This window comes from Fukomys damarensis, unplaced genomic scaffold (genome assembly GCF_012274545.1).
Source record: "Fukomys damarensis isolate Sample0158 unplaced genomic scaffold, DMR_v1.0_HiC HiC_scaffold_36, whole genome shotgun sequence".
Taxonomy (NCBI): domain Eukaryota; kingdom Metazoa; phylum Chordata; class Mammalia; order Rodentia; family Bathyergidae; genus Fukomys; species Fukomys damarensis.
This window is the reverse complement of record NW_022900948.1, coordinates 21765977-21788579: the sequence shown is the minus strand read 5'-3', so window position 1 is coordinate 21788579 and position 22603 is coordinate 21765977. Positions and strand designations below refer to the sequence as shown.

At 34.3% G+C, this 22603-nt stretch overlaps 1 protein-coding gene across 1 annotated transcript in view; it reads right to left on the bottom strand.

Moving 5' to 3' along the window:
• Positions 1–219: 219 nt before the first annotated feature.
• Smc2 (structural maintenance of chromosomes 2) overlaps positions 220–22603 on the bottom strand; it is a 54049-nt gene continuing 31665 nt past the window's right edge. Inside the window, exons 20-25 of the mRNA XM_010614330.2 lie at positions 20248–20442; positions 17078–17278; positions 14147–14263; positions 8514–8674; positions 3173–3320; positions 220–1923 (exon numbers count right to left, since the gene is read on the bottom strand). Of these exons, the coding sequence (XP_010612632.1) occupies positions 1765–1923; positions 3173–3320; positions 8514–8674; positions 14147–14263; positions 17078–17278; positions 20248–20442 (981 nt within the window). The 3' untranslated portion in view covers positions 220–1764. The remainder of the gene's footprint in view (positions 1924–3172; positions 3321–8513; positions 8675–14146; positions 14264–17077; positions 17279–20247; positions 20443–22603) is intronic.

Here is a 22603-nt window from a genome sequence, read left to right as displayed (position 1 = left end):
TATGAAAATACATACAAATGAAAACACTATCTGATAAATGAAGAAAACACTTGAAGTTAGTTAACTCATATTTTTACTGATTTGTAAAATAAATCTCCCTATTTCCCTTACCATATTCCCTCCCAAGAATAACAACAGTATTACTCACAAAAATTTAATACACGTTTGAGAATTTTCATCAAAGAGTAAGATTATATAAAAGACAAAATTCAGTAAAGTATACAAGGAGAAAATCTGCAGCAGAGAAAAGGAAATTAGTATACATGGCAAAATAATCAAGCTCAAAATTATTTTTAAAATGCTGGCTAAAATAGTGAGTATCATCGTCTAACTGCTTGATCAGAAATATTGAAATTAACTGCCAGGACTGATTAGTCTGTGATCAAACTTGTATGTTATACTTTATTGGGTAATTAGGTAGATGCATACTACTGTTTTGGTGAACAATCTGTAATACTTTTGAAAGGAATCAAAACACACTGTAGGTCTGCTATCTGTGATACTGGCATTCCTACAACTCAGCATTTATTGCTGTATCTCTTTTCCCTCTCACAGCGGACAGAACTAATTCTAGATTAAATCCAGTCCAATCTGTTCCATATCAATTACTCGGGGATTACGTAACAGGTATGGCAAATGAAGACTGAGAAATGTCAATCCTAAAGCCAAGAAGTATGAGCATGCATCAGAAAAAGGACGATAATGACACGTAGGAACTAAGAGTCAATTATCAGGAAGGAAGATGGGGCTAAACTAACACATCCAAGATCAGATTAGATCACATTAGAACTTTTAGTATTCAGGTTATAGACACTACTTAAAGATATATCTAGAGAAAACAAAAGCGATAAATTCTATTCTTATGGTGTTTGATAGTTCCACCTATGGAGTTCTAATCACTCCTTTGAAATGGATAGAAGAATGTACAAATAATTATAATAATCACCAAGCTTTTGAGTTACTTTGTCAACAGATCAATCTATAAGCTTATCAGACTCAAGAAAAACTGTGATTTAGTCTGCTGGAACCTACATTCTCAGTCACCGACAGGTTGATTAGATTATAAAGAGGCTGACAAAAAGCTTTAAAAATATTGAGACTTCAAATAAATCCAGAGATCATTACACAACATGCTTCTCTCCAAACCTCTATAAAATATTCAAGCTTTAAAAACACAAAACAAATCAAGGTTGCAGACAATTATTATGCATATAGAAACATGATATTCCAACAACATTAAAATGGGAAATCTTTTCAAGATCTTTCCCCATTTTAGAATCTGACATTGTGTCAAGGGATTAACTTCCAATAGCTCAGCACATGTATATTAGTTTTCTTTGTGTTCCCTTTGTTCATCCAGCTACTTGCTTTATAATTCTTCCTTAACTGATTTTATTAGCAACAGAAAATACACAATCTTGCTATAAGAATTAAACTAAAAGCTGTCAGCTACATTTATCCTATATTTTAATTTCATTTTTTTCTTTGTATTTTTTCTTATCACCAACCAGGTATATCAGGCTCCCTAATACATAAAAGATTTGTATAAGAAAAATATTTGTTGATATATATGAAATTACAACCACAGTTGCACTAATTAATAAAGAACAATCTGTTCATTTACAAGAGATAGTACAAAGGAAGAGAAAATACTAGTTTGGTAACAGAATAACATTATTATTATATGTGTTCTTCAAAGAGTATGTTTAAAAAAAAAGGTTAAGGTGCAGGAATAAGTTTGTACTTTAAACTTCCATCATAAGCTTATTTGGGTCCTTTTGCTTTGGATTTTGTTTCTTTTGGAATCTTTCCATTCTGACTTTGAGTAAATCTCGCCACTGTTGAAACTCCATCCACAAACTTGGTTTTGAAAAGAACATTTGCATTGTTGAACATACCTTCTTTTAGGGATACCACAATGAACTTAAGGGAAAAAGAAAAGAAGCAGAGAAAAAATTTTTGTAATATTATTGAAGTAGTCACTTCTTCTTATTGGGCTATAAATTTTTTGGATGTCATAATTACTTATTTAAATATCGTACTCAAGAAAATGCACAAATGTAAATGTGAGTAGCACTCAGTTATAGTATTAGCCACCAAAATAGATTTCTATATTTGATTTTTTTGTTTGTGTGTGTGTGTGTGTGTGTGTGTGTGTGTGTGTGTGTGTGTTTTTGAGACAGGGTCTCACTATGTAGTTGAGACTGACCTGGAACTCACTATGTAGCTCAGGCTTGTCTTGAACTCACAGTGATCCTCCTGCCTCAGCCTCCCGAGTGCTGGGATTACAGGTGTGAGCCGCCATGCCTGGCTTCTATATTTGATTTTAAAGCCTCCTACTTGTACCCTGTGCATTTTGTCACCCAAGTTCACTATTTCTTGGCAGTTGAATGCTGTAGTTGGCATTCACTGTTTTGCTACTAACTCTAATTGCCTAAGTGAAAAAGTTTTATTTATGCTAGCAATACCAAATAAGATTAGCAATGATTATCCCTAGCCCAAATGGAACCTTTATATAATTAAGATACCACTTTAAGGTTATCTGCCAAAAATGTGAAATAGGAAAATGCAATGTATGATAACTATGGTGAGTGCAGATCTGGAGTTGTACAACACGTAATTTATGAAGCCATATCTGATACCGACTGTCTCAACAGCAAGAGTAAACCAACTGTTCTTAGCTTCAAAAGGCTTTTCTCTACCTTTAGCCAGGAGAAATGAAAGTCCCCGCATGGAGTACACATAATTTTCTGCTATCTGAAAATATAACACTAAAAAAACTGCTTTGATTGTGTAGCCTTATGGCCACTAGCCAGAGAAAACAATTATATTAAATCATTCTAAATTGGAGTCTCTCTCACACTACAATTTTAATGTCTGTTTTTTTTTGGCTGTTTATTTTTAAGGAAGACAGAATGCTTTTTCCTTTTATAACCATTTGAACATAGTGTACCTACATAAATAAATAATACTTTGGTATTCTTCAATCCAATATGTCTTTTTCTTTTTCGCTATGCTGGGCAATGAACCCAGGGCATTGTGCTGGTTAGGCAACTCTTCAACCACTTAGCTGCATCCCCAAACTAATCTAAGTATCTTACTGAGTACTGGTAAAAAATAGTTTAGAAAAACTCTGGTGAAAAGTCCACTGACTTGTTTTTAATATTCTTACCTGAGAATGTGTGAAATGAGTTCGCAGCATCTGTCCAATATTTTGGGTATGAGAAAGATCCAAGGCTGCATCTACCTCATCCAAGATATAAATTGGAGCAGGTTTGAAGAGAAGCATGGACAATATTAATGACAAAGCCACTAAAGACCTAGGAAAGGTTGGTGGAAGAAAACCCATATACATTTTATCATTTTTTACAAAAATACCAAAGCTCATCTCCAACTGTGAACAGACTATACAGTACATATTTTTACTTTGGCTTCAGCTGTTAGGTAACTTTTATAGATTATAGCCCAGTACATTCAATGCTTCACAGCATCAGAAATTGAAATAATCTTTATATAAAATTTGTAGTTTTATACCTATTTCCAAATTCTATAGCTCTATTTTTAAGTTCTCTTCTAGTTTACCCTCCCTTTTAACTGCATTTCTAATCTGGCATGAACAATCATAACCAAAATTAACCTAGTATGAACAATCTATTTAATCTTGTATGACAACTCATAATACTTCTTTAATGTTCTTTCACAGCAACACATTTTATAAAAAGCCTCTGCTTCAATGCAAGATATTATCCAGCATCAGAGCAAAAATTACATTTGCAACATACTTATTCTATTGCTTCAAATACCATGCTATACAGAACTACAACATAGAACAGTGATTACAATGTTTAATGTATTCTGATAGGGTATTAATTAAAAAACAAAAATATGGGTGAGGGTGGGGGGAGGAAGTATGTGCAGAAGTAGAGGAAAAACCAAGATTTCTAAGAAAAGGAAATTAATGAAATAGTGTAATGAAAACTGAAGCATAATGAAACTAATATTCACCACTATAAAGAGAAGCTTAGGTTAAGACATTAATATTTTTATTGGCTTTCTCTGTGTCAAAACACTGAACTTTAAACAATCTAAAAACATTCTAGGATTCTGGCAAAAAAAAAGTTAAAGATACTGGGACCTACATTATAGAATTTAGATTCTTAAAATATTTAGAAATTTTATGAATCATCAAAAATGTTGAGTAAAATGTATTTTTACTCAAAAATTTGAAACAGGAGTTCAGAAGGAAATTAGCAGGTCTCTAATGTTATTCTACTGAAATTGAAAAGGAAGCAATACTCCCAAACTCATTCTTGACAAAGTCCAACACCCATTTAAGATAAAAACCCTAAAGAAAATTGGAATAGATGGTTTTTATCTCAACCTGATAGAAGCCATCTATGAAAAATGAACAACAAACATCATTCTAAATGGGCAAACAATGAAACTGTTAAAATCGGGAAGAAGACAAGGATGTCCACTATCACCACTCTGGTTCAATAGTTATGGAAACATTAGCCAGAGCAATTAGATAAGAGACAGAAATAAGGACAGGGAATGAAGAAGTTTAACTGTCATTATTTGCAGATGACATGATACTTTATATATAGTAGACCCCCAAAACTCTAACAAGACTTAACCAATTTCAGTAGAGTAGCTGGATACAAGGTCAACACTAAAAAGTCAACAGCCTTCCTGTACAGACTCACTGAGAGAGGAACTGGTGAAGCAACTCCTCTCACAATAGCATTAAAAAAACAAAAACAAAACCTAGGAATTAATCTAATGAATGAAGTAAAAGATCTCTGCTTTGAAAGCTACAGCACTCTGAAAAAAGAGATAGAAGAGGATATAAGAAAGTGGAAAGACATCCCTTGTTCTTGGGTAAGAAGAACCAATATAGTTAAAATAGCCATACTTCCAAAAGTGTTATATAGATTTAATACAATTCTGATCAAAATTCTAACAGCTTATCTCACAGAATTAGAAAAACAATCCTAAAATTAATTTGGAACCAGAAGAGACCTAGAATGGCAAAGAGAATTCTGGTCAACAAAGCAATGGCAGGGGTATTCCCACCTGCAACTATACTACAAAGCTATGGTGATAAAAAAAAAAAAACAGCATGATACTGCCAAAAATCAGATCCTAGGATCAATGGAACAGATTAGAAGATACAGAAACAACTGCAGACATCCTCAGACATCTCATCTTTGAAAAAGGAGCCAAACCACCCATATTGGAGGAAAGATAGCCTCTTTAATAAATGGAGCTGGAAAAACCAGATTTCAACTTGGTCAAAGATTAAAATTAGACCTGTATCTTTCACTATGCACTATAATAAAATCGAAATGGATCAAAGATCTAAATAGCAAAACAGATAAACCCGCTACAAGATAGGTTAGGTAGAATTCTTGAAGATACTTCTTAGGAAAAGACTTTTTACAAAACCTCAGTCACACCGGGACCAGCACAATGAATCAATAACTGGGTTCTCATCTTATTAAAAAGCTTTTGCACAGCAAGAAAAAAACTACGAAGAGTGAAGAGACAACCCACAAAATATTAAAACAATTATACCATCTGTTTCTCAGACTGAGATCTACTATCTAGAATACATAAAAAAACTAAAAACTTAAAAAAAAAAATCAGATCCCTCCAAATTTAAAGACCTAATCCAAAAGCGAGCATCTAAAATGAACAGACATTTCTCAAAGTAGAAACAGCAACATATGAAAAAATGTTCAACATCACACTGGTCATTCAAGGGATGCAAAAGACAAAAAACAATGCTGAGATTTTTGTCTCACTCCACAAAGAATGGCTATTATTAAGAGATCAACCCATAACAAATGCTGGCAGGGCTGTGGGAGCCCTCCTGTACTGTTGAGAGCATACTGGTGCAACTACTGTGGAAATCAGTGGGGAGATTTCTCAAAAAACTAAAACTCAAAGTTTCATTTTAGTTAGCTACTCACCTTCTAGGTATTTTCTCAAAAGAATTAAAGGCATCATACCACAGTGATATATGTACACCCATGTTTATAGTGGTACTATAATAGCTAAATCTTGAAACAGCCAAAATGCCCATCAGCTAGAACTGGTGACTGGATAAAGAAGATGTGGTTCTTTTATAAAACTGAGTACTACTCAGCCACAAAGAATGAAAAACTAGAGATATTTATAGTTAAATAGATACACTTTGAGACCATACTGTTAAGTGAAATAAGTAAGACACACGTGTAAATACTGAATTGTTTCACTAGTAGGAGAAACTGAAAGTGTAAATGAAGACCAAAATGTATAACAGATACTGTGAATTATGAAGAAAATGTTGAAAGGGAAAGAGGAATGGGAACAGGGAGGAGGCTATGGAAAGAAAGCTTTTGTAAACAGAGAGGGGTGGAGAGGCTGCAGGGAGGAAGGGGAAGGGGAAAAAATAAGAACCAAGATATATCATGTACAGTTACAGGTTTCCAATGATGAATCAGATCATAATGTATACCTAAAATGTACCAATAAATTTAATGAGTAAAAAAAATTAACAGGTTTCAATATTTTCTACTAACATGAAGTAACGTGGTGATTTTACAAGTCACATGAAAATAATTCAAAGGACCATGAAATGTGTATTTTGAAGAATTAAAAACAAACACTAAAGTAGTAACAAATGTCAATTATGTGAATAGTCACAATTTTTTCCCAAGAAGTTTTATTTGGCTGTCTGCAGACAAGGAGTTAGGCCAAAAGACCTTTTATTTTTCCATTAGTATGTTGATTTTAATCACTTTGTAAATTTCAGAAACTTCCCAAAACTCACACTTGTGCTTTTTCCAACATTTTGTACCTTCATGCAGATGAAGTTTCAACTGAAATTACTTTTCTTTTGTCCAAAAATGACCTCTGACCAGCAAATATTAGATCAAATTCTTTCAGCTATTTATCTACATATGTATACTGGAGATTGGACCAAGGCCTCATGCATGCCACTCTAACATTAAGCTGTATACTCAGCCCTTTTTATTTTAAGACAGGTCACCAAGTGCCCCAGGGTAGTCCTGAACTTACAAATATTCCTCCCTCAGCCTCCCAAGTAGCTGAGACTACATACAGGTTTGTGCTGAGCAAGTCCCTTTTCACCTCCTATTTGTCTGAAAAAGTCTACTGCCTTCAAAATGAATGTTTCTATTAGATATAGAATTTTCAGTTGACATATTTTTTTCTTTCAATACTTTGTTTCAAATTCCAGGTTTGTGTAGTTTTAGGTAAGAAGTATAAAGTCATCTCTGTTCTTGGCACATATTTCTTTTCCATTGGCTGCTTTTAAATTTTTTTCTTTGAATTACTGGCTTCTGGTAATTTTATATATGCCTTGCTGTAGTATTGTGTGTGCTTACGTATATCCTAGAATTCAAGGATATAGCTTTAAAGAATTCATCAAATCTAGACACGTTGGGGCCATTCATTCTTAAAAGTATTTTGTCCTTTTTCCTCTCTTTTTGGAATATCAATTACATACATGTCAGGTAGCTTCCCACAGGACTCTGAAACTGATTTTATTCTTGTATTCTTTTCCCACTTTTTGTTTTTTAATTTATCTTGAATAGAATCTACTGACATGTCTTCAAGTTTATGCATCTTTCTTTTATAGTGTCTAATATCTTTATTTTTATAAATTCTACTTAACAGTTTCTATTTCTCTAATTCTGAGGTATTTCTTTTCTGTGTGTGGGGAGATTACTGAAAAGTTATTCTGATTTTTGTCTATGTTAGCATGCTGGTTTTAGTTTTGCAATTTTTATTAGATGTTGTGGTTATTACGTAGTTTAGTGTCTCAATTATGCTGTCTTTCTTTAAAGATCACTGGGCAACTGGGTACAAACCTGCAATCCCAGATGCTCACAAGGTTGAGGCAGGAAGACTGTAATATCAAGGCCAGACTGAGCATCTTAGGGGAGAGCTTGTCTCAAAATAAAAATTAAAATGGACAAGGAATATAGCTCAGCAGCGGAATATGATACAACACAACGCTAGGCTTTGTTCTGATAAACAGAATAATATGCAGATCAGCCTGATTCCTTCAAGTCTTCCTAAGTGTCTGAGGGAGTTTCTAAAGTAGTCTGATTCAGACAGTACAGAACTAATCTAAGGTATAGTTCTGTAGTTTCCCAAATTTCTAACCGATGTGCTGTCTCCGTAAATTAGTGATACTGCAAGCTCTATGAGTTGCCATTCCTGCTTCTGATGACCAGAAACTGAAATCAGAGAGAAAGCTGCCATAAACACAGGGATCAACATGTTCTTTCTTTTTCAGGTATCACAGGCCTGAACTATTTAGTTATTTCCAATGTTGATAAAGTTGTTTTTCATAAATTTTATCAAATGTTCCAACTAAATTTTTACTTATATATTAGGCTGCATAATTAGTACATAAAAACTGGCTAAGCAAATCAAGAGTGAAACAAGTGGAATGCATTGAATTATAACAAGAATGTTATTGCAAAAGAACTACTTACCTCTGACCACCACTAAGCTCAGTTAAATTTTCTTTCCAGGTATTTCCCAAGGCAACTTTGAACTCCAGACCATCCAAAACAGTTTGCCCTTCAGGTGCTGCAAGCATAGCATTGGCACCAGGCAAAAGGGTAGAAAAAATAGACCCAAAATCTTTGTTCACCTGTATAAAAATCACATTAAAAAATGGAATGTTTTAAAGAATCACTTATTGGTAAATACATGTGCAACTAAGCAGGTCCAACGATTATATTATCTGTTATTTCCAGTTGAGGGTTAGCAAACTTAGCCTGTGTGACAAATCTGGCCATGCCCAGTTATTTACAATGTTTCTATGGCTGCTACTGCCAAAACAGGGACTGCAAGTCTTACTAAGTCAGAATTACTTATTCTCCAGCCCTATTCAAAGTAAATTGTTGAGCCCTACTGTAACTCCCAGGGGAAACTAAATGTTATAATTCTATTTCTATCCCATAGTTTCGATGCTTTTGTAGAACATACTGCAGGAATCCTCAAGACAATAACAATTATATCACACTGGAGGAGAAAACCTCTTTTTGGCAAAGTGTTGTCTGATACAATTTGTTTTTTTGTTGGCTAATGGGGTAAGATGGCCCTATGACCACAAGCTAAATCCCTAAGTAGACCAAAATGAGATTCAGAAGAAAAACAAGTATGCATCAAACGGCCAGATCTGTTCAAGGTATTAAAAGACTTCTATATTCCTTATTTATCAGGAAAGAGGTTAATTATTGAGGACCAGAAATATTGGATCCCAAGACAAAAAGGCTAAGGAAGCTACTTGGCCTGTCCTTGCCCCTATTTTGCTGTAGAATAAGACTACACAGGAATTTAGGGACAAAATCCTACTTTGTACTAATAGAGTAATTTTGTACATACGTATCTGCTCAATATTTTAAAAATTTGGCTGTCTTGAAAGACATGACTAGTAAATGAAGAGTTCAGCAGGAATATCTGAAAGTGGATACCACTGCCCTCTCACCTGAGCGTGGGCGCATGCGCGCGCGCGCACACACACACACTTCCAGATTATCTCACCTGAGTGGGCGCATGCGCGCGCGCGCACACACACACACTTCCAGATTTGAACAGAAATCTCCATAACCAAGTGGAGGAATGGAAAATTCAAATGTAAATATACTCAAGAAATCTATAGACAGCAGTGATCCTGAATAAAGACTTGCTAAAGAATCTACATTTTAAGAGCAATTATTATCCTGCTGAGTAATATCCTACACAGTGGAAGCAGGATCAAATTCTTTTTTGGTTGTTATTTTTATTTTTTTATTTTTTTTGGTCCTGATAGAGTTCCATAACTTGGAAAGGTTTATTTAAAATGATAAAGGAACAATTGTCCTTTGGGGAAAGATCAAAGGCAGCATATAAACATCCTAGGCTCATTTCCTTTTCATCTTTTGGCCAGATGGGAGGCAGGCAGCTCAAACTGAGAGTAGAATACTACTAAATCCTGAATACAACTATGGATGCCATGTGTAAATCACTCCAAAGAAGTAAAAATATTAAGAATACCGTATGTATTTATGCATGTTTGTATCAATCCACATTGTACTGATACATTGATTAAATATAATTTTGTAACTCTGCTAAGGCTAAGGAAAAAAACCAAAAGTAATACGTCAATATCCTGGGGCTGTGTAAATAAAGTATGCTTAAAATCAAAAAGACGTATAGAATGCTGATGAAAAAAGTATGTACCTTAGGTTATCCTAAGGATTAAGAAAATTAGAGTACACTGGTACAAGGACTCACTAAATGTTGTTTTAGAATAAACTGGAGAAATGGAGAAAAAGATCAGAATCAGTTTAGAGTACACTGTAATTTATTGTAAATCTGGGAATTATGGGATGGTAATAGGGACAGAGCCAAATCCTCCCACAGTATTAATCCTACATGGTGTACAAAAATAAAGCCATCAATCATTGTGTGCCTTTTAAAAAGGACACATAGTATAAGGAGTGACAACATTGAAAATAAATCTTAGAGTAGGGAAAACAAAGTTACTAAAAATAATTGTGCTACCATCACTTAAATAAGGGTTTCCGCAGAATTCAACAGAGAAAAAGAAACAAGCTACCCAACCGGGTCACTGAAAACACAAGTTTGCTGAAGTACTAAAGTGCAGAATAACTTCATTTGGAATCCTTTGAATAGAGAGCTTTTATAGTGGTAGAAATGGCAAAACTTCCACATGAAAGACTGAGGAATGATTCTGAGAGACATTATATGAAGCCAGAGAGTTAGAACTGTGAAGAAGGTTGAAGTCCTGCCAAAGTTAACATGAAACTGAAAATTGTAACTGGCACTTCTGTTGAATAAAAGTTCTATAAAAAGAACACTAAATTTATTTACTTTCCAATTCTTAGAGAGGGGGGAAAACAATTAGCAATAAAAGTCAATTTTAACTTTGGTTCTAGATAGCAAAAGAGAATTCCAGTTCTTCCACCTTTTAGCTATATGATACATATAGCTACTTTCTCAGCTTAGGTTTCCTCATGTAAAAAACAGATAACAATAACTACGGAAGTCACAGAATTGTTTTAAGATAATTAATGTAAAATAATTAACAGAGTACTTAAATGTTAGTTAATAGTAATCTAATCTGTGTAAAATATTACTAAGAAACCACAGAATGAAATATTTTTGAATTCTGAAATGCAATTAACAATTTGAGTGATAAAAAGTTATGTTAATCTTGCTAGAGATTGAGAGTGACATTAGCAAGATGGCTGACATAGATGCCTTCATGTTTCTTTGCACAATAAAGAAATAAAACAAAGAAAAACAACTGCAATTTTACTGGCGTAACTGAAGCAGAGTGCCACACTGAAGGAAGAATATGGCAGAGATGCTTCATAACTTGGAGACGCACGAAAGTCTTAAGAACAAGGGAACAAAGCACCCATCTACCATACCATCTGCGAAAGGGGAACTGGCTGGGAAAGTTAAGTAAGTAGGAGACTCTTAAGTAAGTGGACGGTCCCCACCTGTACCAAAGACACCTGAAGAATTTGCTGTTGGAGAGAAGCCATGAGCCCAGTTTGGAAAGCTGAGGGTCACAACACTGCTGTACTGCTTGGAGAAAGAGGGTGGTGTAAGGTTAACTTTTTTTTCCTTCAGAAAACAATGGCTAAGAACTTCCCAGATCTTCAAAAACATGATTATCCTGATTTCCAGAAAAATCAAAGAACACCACCTAGATTCAACAAAGACCTTCACTAAAGAACATTATGTTAAAATATCAAATGTACAACAGAAAATTTAAATTCAAAGCCTCATAAACCAAGAATACTATCATCAGAAAAGCTATCCTACAAAATTGAAGGGGAAATAGTATTTCCCAGATAAGAAGAAACTGAAGGAATTTGTCACCACCACACCAGTGCTGTAAGAAATACTTAAGGGAGTCCTACAGTAGGAACAAAAAAAGAGGATAACTACTATTATGAAAACACATGCAAATACAAAACTCCTTAGAAAAACAGACACGAAAAGGAGAATGAGAAAAGAATCCTTAGCGTGACAAAAAACACAAAATAAAACAAATAATAAAAGACATGGAAAGTAACAAAAATATACAAAACCAAGTAGAATAAAATTACAATTATAAGAGGACATTCAGACTAATTAATAACAATGTTGAACACAAATGGATTAAATTACCAATCAAAAGATGCAGACTATCCTGATTAGATTAAAAAATTCAAGAGCCAAATACATGCTGTCTATAAGAAATTCACTGCATTGGTAAAGAAACAGACTAGAATAACCTGTTGATTAAAGGTGCTTAATGAAAATGGAAACCAAGGATGAGCAAAAGTAGCTATATTCGTATCAGAGAAAGTTGACTTTACATCAAAAACTATAAAAAAAGCAAAGGCCACTGTATATTGACAAGAGGATCAATTTAGCAAGAAGATATAACAATAGAAATATATACACATTCAACATAGGACCACAGATCACCCAGAGAGAAAATCAACAGACATCTGAGTTGAACCATGCTACAGAGCAAACAGATGTATTATAATATCTGACTTTCAAACCCATTACAAACCTATAATCAAAACAGAATGCTTTTAAAAAAAAGACACATAAACCACTGAAACAGAATATAGCCCCCAGAAATAAACCCACATATCTAAATCTGATTTTTAGCAAAGATACCAAAAATAGACATTGGAGAAAGGGCAGCCCCTTCAACAAATGGTTCTGGGAAAACTACGTATTTATGTAACAGGAGAAACTATAGACTAGATCCCTCCTCTTACCATACACAAAAGTTAACTCAAAATGGATTAAAAACTTACCTGAACCTATGACACGACTAGGAAAAAACGGGGGACGCCTTAGGACATTGGTCTGGGCAGGTGTTTTTATGGATCTGACCTCAAAAATACAGGTAACAAAAGCAAAAAATAACAAATTTGGTTGCAGCAAACTAAATAGCTTGTGTACAGCACAGAAAACAACAGAGTGAAGAGGCAACTTACAGAATGGGAGAAAATATCTGTGGACTATTCATCTGACAAGGAAAACATCCAAAACACACAAGCCCTCAAGCAACTTGAAAGGACAAAAGCAAATTAATTTAAAAAAATGCAAAAACGACCTAAGGATTTCTCAAAAGATATTAGATACAAAGGGCCAAGAAGTATAAGAAAAACTGTTCAATATCACTAATCATCAGAAAAATAGAAATCAACTACAGTGAAGTATAATATCAACCCAGATAGATTATTATCAAATAGCCAAAAAACAAGAGATGCTGGTAAGTATGCAGAGAAAGAAGAACGCTCACACTGTTGGGGGGAAATGCAAATCATTGCAGCCATTACGGACAGTACAGAAGTTCCTCAAATCCTAGAAACAGAACTGCTGAACCATTAATTCTACACTAGATATATATCCAAAAGAAATGAAAGCCATTTGATGAAAAAAATACCAGCATTCACGTGGTTAATGCAACACAATTCACAACAGCCAAGACATGAAATTAATTTATGTGTCTACTGACAGATATAGGGATAAAGAAAATATGGTGTACACACACACACACACACACACACACACAAACACACACACACAAAATGAAACATTATTTAGCTATATAAAGCGAATTCTGTAATTTTTATCAATATGAACTAAAGGTTATTAATTGATTAAATAAATCAAGCATAAAAAGATAAATACTGCTTAGCTTCACTGTTATTAGAAAGCTCAAGCTAAAACATTCAGAGAATACTTGTCACCAGAGTCTGGGAAGGGTGTGGACATGGAGGATGAAGAGAGCAGGGTTAATGGGTACAGAGGTGCAGGTGGACAGTAGGAATAAATTCAGGTGTTCTATAGCTTAGTAGGAATCTCTGGTTGCGAATCTCTGGTTGATTATTTCAAAATAGCCAACAGAGAGGATTTTGATGCCAGTTACCCTGGTCTGATCATATACATAATACACATGTTCTGAAATGTTACAGTGCACCTCATCAGATTTCTCTTTGAATATAAATTCAATATAATATTCATCCTTATATAATATAATATTCATCCTTACTTCCTACATATTTAAAGGGGTAGTATTTTGGGGTTGAAATACCTTTTGCCAAGCAATATTTAGGGCTTGGTTTTTCTTTTGGTCAAGGTCTTCTATAGTTGCAAGGATTTTGGATTTGTCATTTTCTACGATTCTCTTCTTCTTCATTAAGTCATTATACTGTGAGATAAAAAAGTATGTTTTATTTAGAAGCATAAAAATTCCTCTATGTCCTGAAATTCTGTCAGAAATAAAGAAGTTTCATTATTTAACAAAAACATACAATACATTAAGTTACAGTATAAAGCAAATTACAAGGAAAGTGAATATACCTAATATGTATAGAGTAAAATTAAACTATAGTAGTACTATGGTACAAGTTAACTGGTTCCAGGAGGCAGGACAAGTACCAAACAAATTGTTTTGGCCGGTAAGGGTAGCCAGTTACAAGGCAATTGACATCGGTGAATTATTCTAGCTTACTCATTAAGTTCAAAACAATGGACAGGTACTGGGACAAAATTTTCATGTCAAAATGCATTGAGTACCAAATCCCTAGAACTTCAAAGCAGTTGTGTATCAAGGTGTGATGCTAGAAATGCAAATTTATTGGAAAGACCTCAAATTAGTTTGACTACACTAGTATCTCTTATCTTTATTGCAGTCAAGCAAGGCAAAAAGGAAAATATGTCACATATACATTGAAGGAAAAATGGCTCCAAAAGCTCTCTTAAGGTCAGTTTCATTAGTGACATGAATAAAATTTCCACTCTTCACTATGATATACACATCCTAAGTTGACCTTTATTCATTTGATTTTATGACATCAGAATCCTTCTTGGAATCCTTCTTGACCCTACTGAGCTCCTTGAATTCACTGTTTTATATCCCCTGCGTTATTCTTTTTTCTCTAAATGTTCTTTCTCTATATCTGTATAACTGGAGACTTAAATTTCAGCTAAAACACTCTCTTTTTGGAGTGGCCTTCCTTTGTGGATAGTTTTAGCATCAGCAGCAGTAGAACTTTAAAAAGTTTTTCTTAATCCATTTCTCCTGAAAGCCTCATACATTTGAAGGCACCTTACGTTCTCAAATAATTCCAGTTAGTCCCGCTATCTTCCTGGTGGTCTCTCCTTTATGACCAGACCTACAAAAGCTTCATTACATTTTTATCTTCTTACATAAATCTGTCATTTCTTACATGAACAGACACAAAATACAAAACATTATGCAGAAGGGTTATCTGATCAACAAAAAGCCTTCTTTTCTGGTAAAGACAGTCCATGAAGTAAAAAAAAAAAGACCTTGTTATCATTATCTAATAAAAGTAAACAAGTGAGTAAGTTTCATAATGTTGCATCTAATTATTTTATTTAACATTATAGTTGTACATAATAATGCCAGTAAGTTTTATTTTTGGTTTTTTGAGACAGGGTCTCACTATGTAGTTGAGACTGACCTGGAACTATGTAACCCAGGCTGGTCTTGAATTCACAGTGATTCTCCTGCCTCAGCCTCCCGAGTGCTGGGATTACAGGCATGTGCCACCATGCCCAGCAGTAAATTTTTTTTTAAAACCATTACAGGAAAACTACTTAAATGCAACCGAGCTCAGGAGTGTTAACAGTTCTGCAGAGCTCTCATTAGTCCTACTATGCAAATTCAAACAGAATTTTGTAAAATTGAAGTATGAGAGGCATTAAGACAAAATCACTGATTGCCTTTAGTTATGGGGCCCCAAAGTACAAACTGCTGCCCCTAATGGTTTTTCTAGTGGCAGGATTTCCAAAGTTCATCAGTGGATGACACTGAAAATCTCTTCCTAGACTCTAAGAATTCTGTCAGCACAGGTGAGATAGATGACATTATCAAGTAATTGAGAGCATTAAGACCAAGAAGATGCTGCCACAAGAATGGAACAGTACTTTTACTGATAATTTAGACAGTTGTTTCAATATACTCCAAAGCACTGGTCCCCAACCTTTTTGGCACCAGGGACCAGTTTTTCCATGGAGGGGGGTTGTGGTGATGGTCATTTTGGGGTGATTCAAAGGAGTGAGCAATACAGATCCCTTCCATGCAAATTTCACAGTAGAGCTCACACTGCTGTGAGATCTGTTGCCACTGCTCATCTGATAGAAGTTGGAGCTCAGGCAGTAATGCGAGTAATGGGGTGTAATTGTAAATACAGATAAGTTTTCCTTGCATGCCATTTCTCACGTGCTGTGTGGCCCAGTTCCCAACAGGCCATAGACGTACTAATCTGTGGGCTAGGGGTTGGCAAACCCTGCTTTAGAGTGAAAGGGAAACAGCAGTTATGGCGCAGTTAGTGAGAAGGCACATAGCGGCATACTCTATTTTATAAGCAGGTAAAAGAAATGACAACCGAGGACAGACAGGATCAAGAAGTGTTTTTATTTACATCAAGAATAAGTCAAGAGTACTATTCAAGAGGCTGATGCAGGAGGCGGACAGGTTTGAGGTCAGTATGGCAAAACAAGGCACCTTCATCATTTTCAAATAGAAAGAAAAGAAAAATACAAGTAGATGAATAAGCAAAGGGTAGAAAGTGTTCATGGCAAAGCACAAATGCCGATAAAAATGTCATTCAAGGTACAAGCTGGGCATTGTGGTGCACACTTGTAACCCAATCACTTTGGAAGGTTGAAACAAAAGAATCTCAAGTTCGAGTCCAACTTGGGCAACTTAGCAAGGCCCTAGTTAAGAAAAAAGTCTGGGGATGTCGCTTAATAGAAGGCCCTAGTTTTGCACATCCCTATTACTGCCTAAATAAGTAAATAAAGTACACCAGATTATTTAAAAAATTGGTAATACAAAAAAAGAAAAAAATAAAAAAGGAAAGAAAAAGAAAGGAGAAAAAGAAATACCTCAGACATTAAACAAAAGTTTGATATCTAGAAATCATTATATGGCCACAAAGTACTATCAATGGTACCATGAATAAGTCCAGATGTTTACTGGAAATTGACTTACTCGCTCTTCAGCTTCTGTCAGTACATTCATAGCTCTCATATTGACATTCCTTCCTAGTTTCTCCTTCATTTCTTGCAACTTCTGAAGTCGCTGACCGGCTTCCTTGGGACTGTTGGTTTTGAAATCATAGGCACTATTCGGTTGGCCAAAGAGATGTCTCTCTGCATTAATCCAATCATAGTCTTTCAACATTTTGGATACCTAGTCATATATGAAAACAAAAGGACTTGATGGGTAAAAAAAATAAAATCAATGTTTCTAAACAAATTTCTTAAATTAATTTCAATTAATTAAATTTTAAGTCACACATTTGGGTGAAAAATACCAAAAACAAGAATGACTACTTTATACCTAAAATGTACCAATAAACTCAATGAGGAAAAAAAAAATAAGAATGACTACTTTTAATTGGAGAATAAGGCTTAACAAACAAGAGAATGAATAGGAAAAAGATCCTTCCTATTACCAATGTAGTCAAAAGGAGCCAACTCATTAAGTAGTTTAAATACCCCTATCCAAAATGCTTAGGACCAGAAGTATTGTGTAGCTTTTCAAATCTTCAAATATCTACATATACATACTGAGATGCCTTAGAGAAGGAAGACAAGTTTAAACATAAAATCCAGTGGCAAAAATAGCCCCTTTGGTGAAAATATCCTGTTGTTCTCTGCCATTTTCTGAAATAGTTCTGGAGTCCCTTTCTTGTTTGTGAATGTCTTTATGAGGTGTGATAAAAAATACACTGATGGGGCCGGATATTTAGCTCAGTGGTGCCACTGGCTGCTTCATTAGCACAAGGTCCCCAGTTCAATCCGTGGTACCAAAAAACCAAAATAAAACAAAACTCCAAAAAAACACAAAACTGATCACTGCTGCCAAGAGCCAATCAACAAAAAGGCAGGCTTGTAAAAACATTACAGTGTGTCCTTATTCACCAGATCTGGCACCATGCAACTTTAGTCCTTCTCCAGTACCAAAAAACCATAAAAAGTAAACATTTTAAATTGATTCAGGATGTTCAGGCAGGCATGACAAACAGCACAACTAAAGACACTCAGGAAAGAAGACTTTCAGGACTGCTTCAAAAATGGAAAGAATAATGGGATAAATGTGTATGAAGTGAAGGGGAAGTATTCTGAAAGGGATTAATGGCAATGTGTCTATCACTGTAATAATTTTATTTAAATACTGTATTTTTATCATATCTCATACCTTATTTATATATATAAGCTTAAGTAATTTCATCCATATCTTTAATATGTCTTCAATCTGACTATGATCTGTTAAGTGAAATCAGGTATGGAATTTTCCTATTGTGGTGTCTGTCATATCAGCACTCCAAAGCTTTGAAGCATTTAGGTTTTAGGAATTTCACATTAGGAATGTGGAACCTGGATGTGCAAAATATATATCCATTAAAATGAAATGTAAGTCAGGCTGCTTTGGCTTTTACCAAGTTTGGTCTATTGTTTCATCAAATTTAATCTACATTTTCAAAAAACTTGTAAGAAGCTAAAATTCCTTAACAATACTGACGTCAGAGATTTGGTAAAATGGAAGCCTAATCCTAATAATTTCCTCAAAAGTACAACTGACAAAAAAAAGACTGTCCTCAATGTTAACTCTATCTCCATTCCTATCATCTTTCACAAGGCACAGCATTATATTTCCTCAAATAATACAATTGATTAAAAACATCAAATCATAGTACTTAAAAAATCTTGCAAAGTAAGATTCATTCTGACTGGCAGAACCAGGTTTTGTCAACCAGTTTTCATACCATGGGTTTGGTCTACCAGGCCTCTAAGTGAAATTACTGTTTACAGTCTTCTCTTCCTTGCTGATCTGTTAGCTCTATGAAAGCACTCTGTGTATATTTTTCTTATCCTTACATCCTCACTGCCTAGTATAGTAGCAGATACCTGGTAAAGTACCAGATACCAGGTACAGTATTTATACTAGTAGAGAGACAAAAACATTTTTCAAAGAATACATAAATTTTTAGCAGAATTATTTGTAAATCTCTCCTTTTATCCCCTTAAGAGCAAATAAAATTCCTAGTAACCATTGATACTAGGATATTCAATAACCAAAAACCTATTAGCAATGTTATTGCTAATATTGGTAATATTGCTAATGTTGGTAATATCTCAGACTCCACAAGCACCAGTTCCTATAATGTTGAGAAATTGATAATAAATGTGGGAGATTATGATGTAGTCATAAATAATGTTTTTTAAAAACCAAGTAATGAACCTCAGAGGCATCTACAGTTCTTTTAAAGGATGGGGAGACTGTTTGGTATGTTCTTGATGATCTTTAGACGTGTTTTTGTTTTCAAGATGCTAAAAAAGATTCTGAATATTAAAAAGGCACTGAACTATTAACACACCCATAAGAAAATATGGTGAAAGAATTATTAAGAACAACACACTGATACAGGCTTTTAACCAAGCAATACATTTTTTAGGGAAGTATGTGATGGATTTAAGTGCTTACAGAAAGACAATGAATGATAGAGGAAAAGAAGAAATTTTAAAAGCAACAACAACCTATTGGAAAAGTTCAAAATGATAACTGTTTGGAAAAAAAATCAGATTTGCAATAAAGTTGCAAAAATTAATAGTATTGATTCTCAGCTTCCTGAGGGTTTCTTTAATCTAAAAGACAACTACATCCTTTTTAAGTGTTGGCCATATATATATACAATGAATGATAGAGGAAAAGAAGAAATTTTAAAAGCAACAACAACCTATTGGAAAAGTTCAAAATGATAACTGTTTGGAAAAAAAATCAGATTTGCAATAAAGTTGCAAAAATTAATAGTATTGATTCTCAGCTTCCTGAGGGTTTCTTTAATCTAAAAGACAACTACATCCTTTTTAAGTGTTGGCCATATATATATATAAACAGAAATAATTAGTTCTACCTATGCTTGGAGATAAAACAGTTAACCTCATGGAGGTTCATTAAATATTAAGTATAGACATCTTAGAGATGGGGATATCTGAAATTAAATTTGTAACATCTCTTGAAAATAAGCATTACTGAGAAGCACTTAGCATAGCTATAGTTCTTTACACTGAGTTTCTTCATTGAGCAGTTTTCTAGAATTTTCCAACAGCCCAGAAACAAAAATTTGATTAAGCATAAAATGAACACAAACATGCCTTTGAAGCAGCATCTTCAGCTTCCCGTTTATGTTTGCTGATGTTGTGGTCTAACTCCTTAATTTTAAGTTGAGAATCATTGTTTTCCTCCTTATGTTTTGCTATTTCTGCATATTTAGTTTTAATTACACTGTCATGGGCTACTATCACTTCTTTTTGCCTGGTAACTTCTTCTTGAGCTTTATTGACTGATTCCTAAAACAAAACAAATAAAAAACAAAAAAATACAGAATATATAGTAAAGGTATGTAAATACTTTTACTTTACTAAAAGTCTGACAGACTTCTAGGCAAGAGGTCAATGTAATATTAGGTCATCTAACTTGCTACATATTAAAATAACAAATGCATTTACACACAGAAAACAGGATTGTCACTAGAGGGAAAATTGCCAGGGATGCAGCATTCATGCTAGAAACAAAATTATTCAATGTAGTGAGGATGGAATCAATTGTATGGGAGGAGGGAGTACCAGAAGGTGATCTGTGAGATGGCAGAAAAAATTATAGGTAGTTAACAGGAAGATAATCTGACAGATCTCCAAATGACATTTGCTCAGGAAGGACAAAGATCAAAGGTAAAATTAAGGAAGTTTGGGTTTTCCTTCCCTCTCCTACTGTAAAGAGATGTAAGGCATGTGGATCATACCTATAGCAACAGAAGGTCACAACATTTGTTTGTAACACATAAGTCAAAACAAATTGGAAAACAGACCCTTTTTTGGAACAGACCTGTGAGACAAATTAAAAACATATGGCTTTCTCTTTCACTGCCCTCCTACTTCTTAAGGTTGAATCTACTTATCCTCCAAAATGCTACTTACATTTGGGATTTAGTCTTCTGTGACTATCCCCCAAAGCCCTTTGATTCCATTCTTTTAGACAAAGCAAATGATCATAAACTCACACAAATGTCTAAACAAAAAGAAACAAATAACCACAGTTCAAGTCATATTTAGGTTGGAAAAAAACAAAGAAAAGCGAAAACAAACAAAAGTACAACCTGACCAAAAGATAATGAAGAATAGATCACAGTAATTATAAGCAACAGTAAAAACATAGGTATATTTTTTTGACAAACCCTTAGCCAACCTTATTAAAAAAAAAAAAATAAAAAGAAAAGACCAAAATACATACAATTAGGGAGCAAAAGGGTGAAATTACAATGGACCCAGCAGAAATCCAGAGGACCATCAATTCAATACCTACTTTGAGAACCTTGGGCTAGGGATTTAGCTCAGTGGTTCCACCACCTGCCTTGCAAGCACAAGGACCTGAGTTTGATCCCCAGTAGGAAAAAGAAAAAGAAAAAGAAAATGCAAAAGAAAAAGAAAAAGGAGAACCTACAGGCCAATAGATGTAAAACACACAATCAATGGACAGATTCCTAGATATGTGTGAATTTCCAAAATTGAACACAGAAGACCTAAAAATTCTAAATGACTCGATATCAAAGAAACTGAAAACATAATTAAAAACTTACCAACTAAGAAAACCCAGGCCCTTATGGGTTCACTGCTGAATTCTACAAGACATTTAGAGGAACTATTGCCACTACTGTTTAAACCCTTCAAAGAAATTGAAAGGAAGATTTGCCAAATTCATTCCTGGAAGCAAGCATTACCTTGATCCCCAAAGCAGAGAAAGACCCAAACCAAAGAAAGAGAACTATAGGCCAATCTCCCTAATGAACATACATGCAAAAACCCTCAATGAGATATTGGCAAACAATATAAATGATTATCAAGAAGATGACTAACTGGAATTCATACCAGGTATACCGGGATGATTCAACATATGTAAAATGATAAATGTAATACACTACATTAATAAAGCAAAGGACAAAAACCCTATGATCATCTCAATAGATACAGAAAAAGCATTTGACAAAATCCAACACACATTCATGATAAAAACCCTACAGAAAACTGGAATAGATGGTCTCTATCTCAATGTGATGAAAGCAATCTATGAGAAAGTAACAGCCAATATCAAACAAATGGTCAAAAACTAAAATCCTTCACTAAAATCAGGAACAAGACAAGGATGTCCACTATCACCATTCCTGTTCAATATAGTTTTGGAAACATTAGCTACAGATATTAGACGAGAGAAAGAAATAAAAGCAATAAAGATAGGAAATGAAAAAGTCAAACTGTCATTATTTGCAGATGACATGATACTCTAGAAGGCTCCAAGAACTCCACCAAGTCTTCTAGACTTAATAACCAAATTCAATACAGTAGCTGGATACAAGGCCAACACACAAAAATCAATAGCTTTCCTGTACATGAACACTCAATGAAAGAGGAACTGAAGAAACAACACGCTTCATTAAAAAAAAAAAAAAAAAAAAAA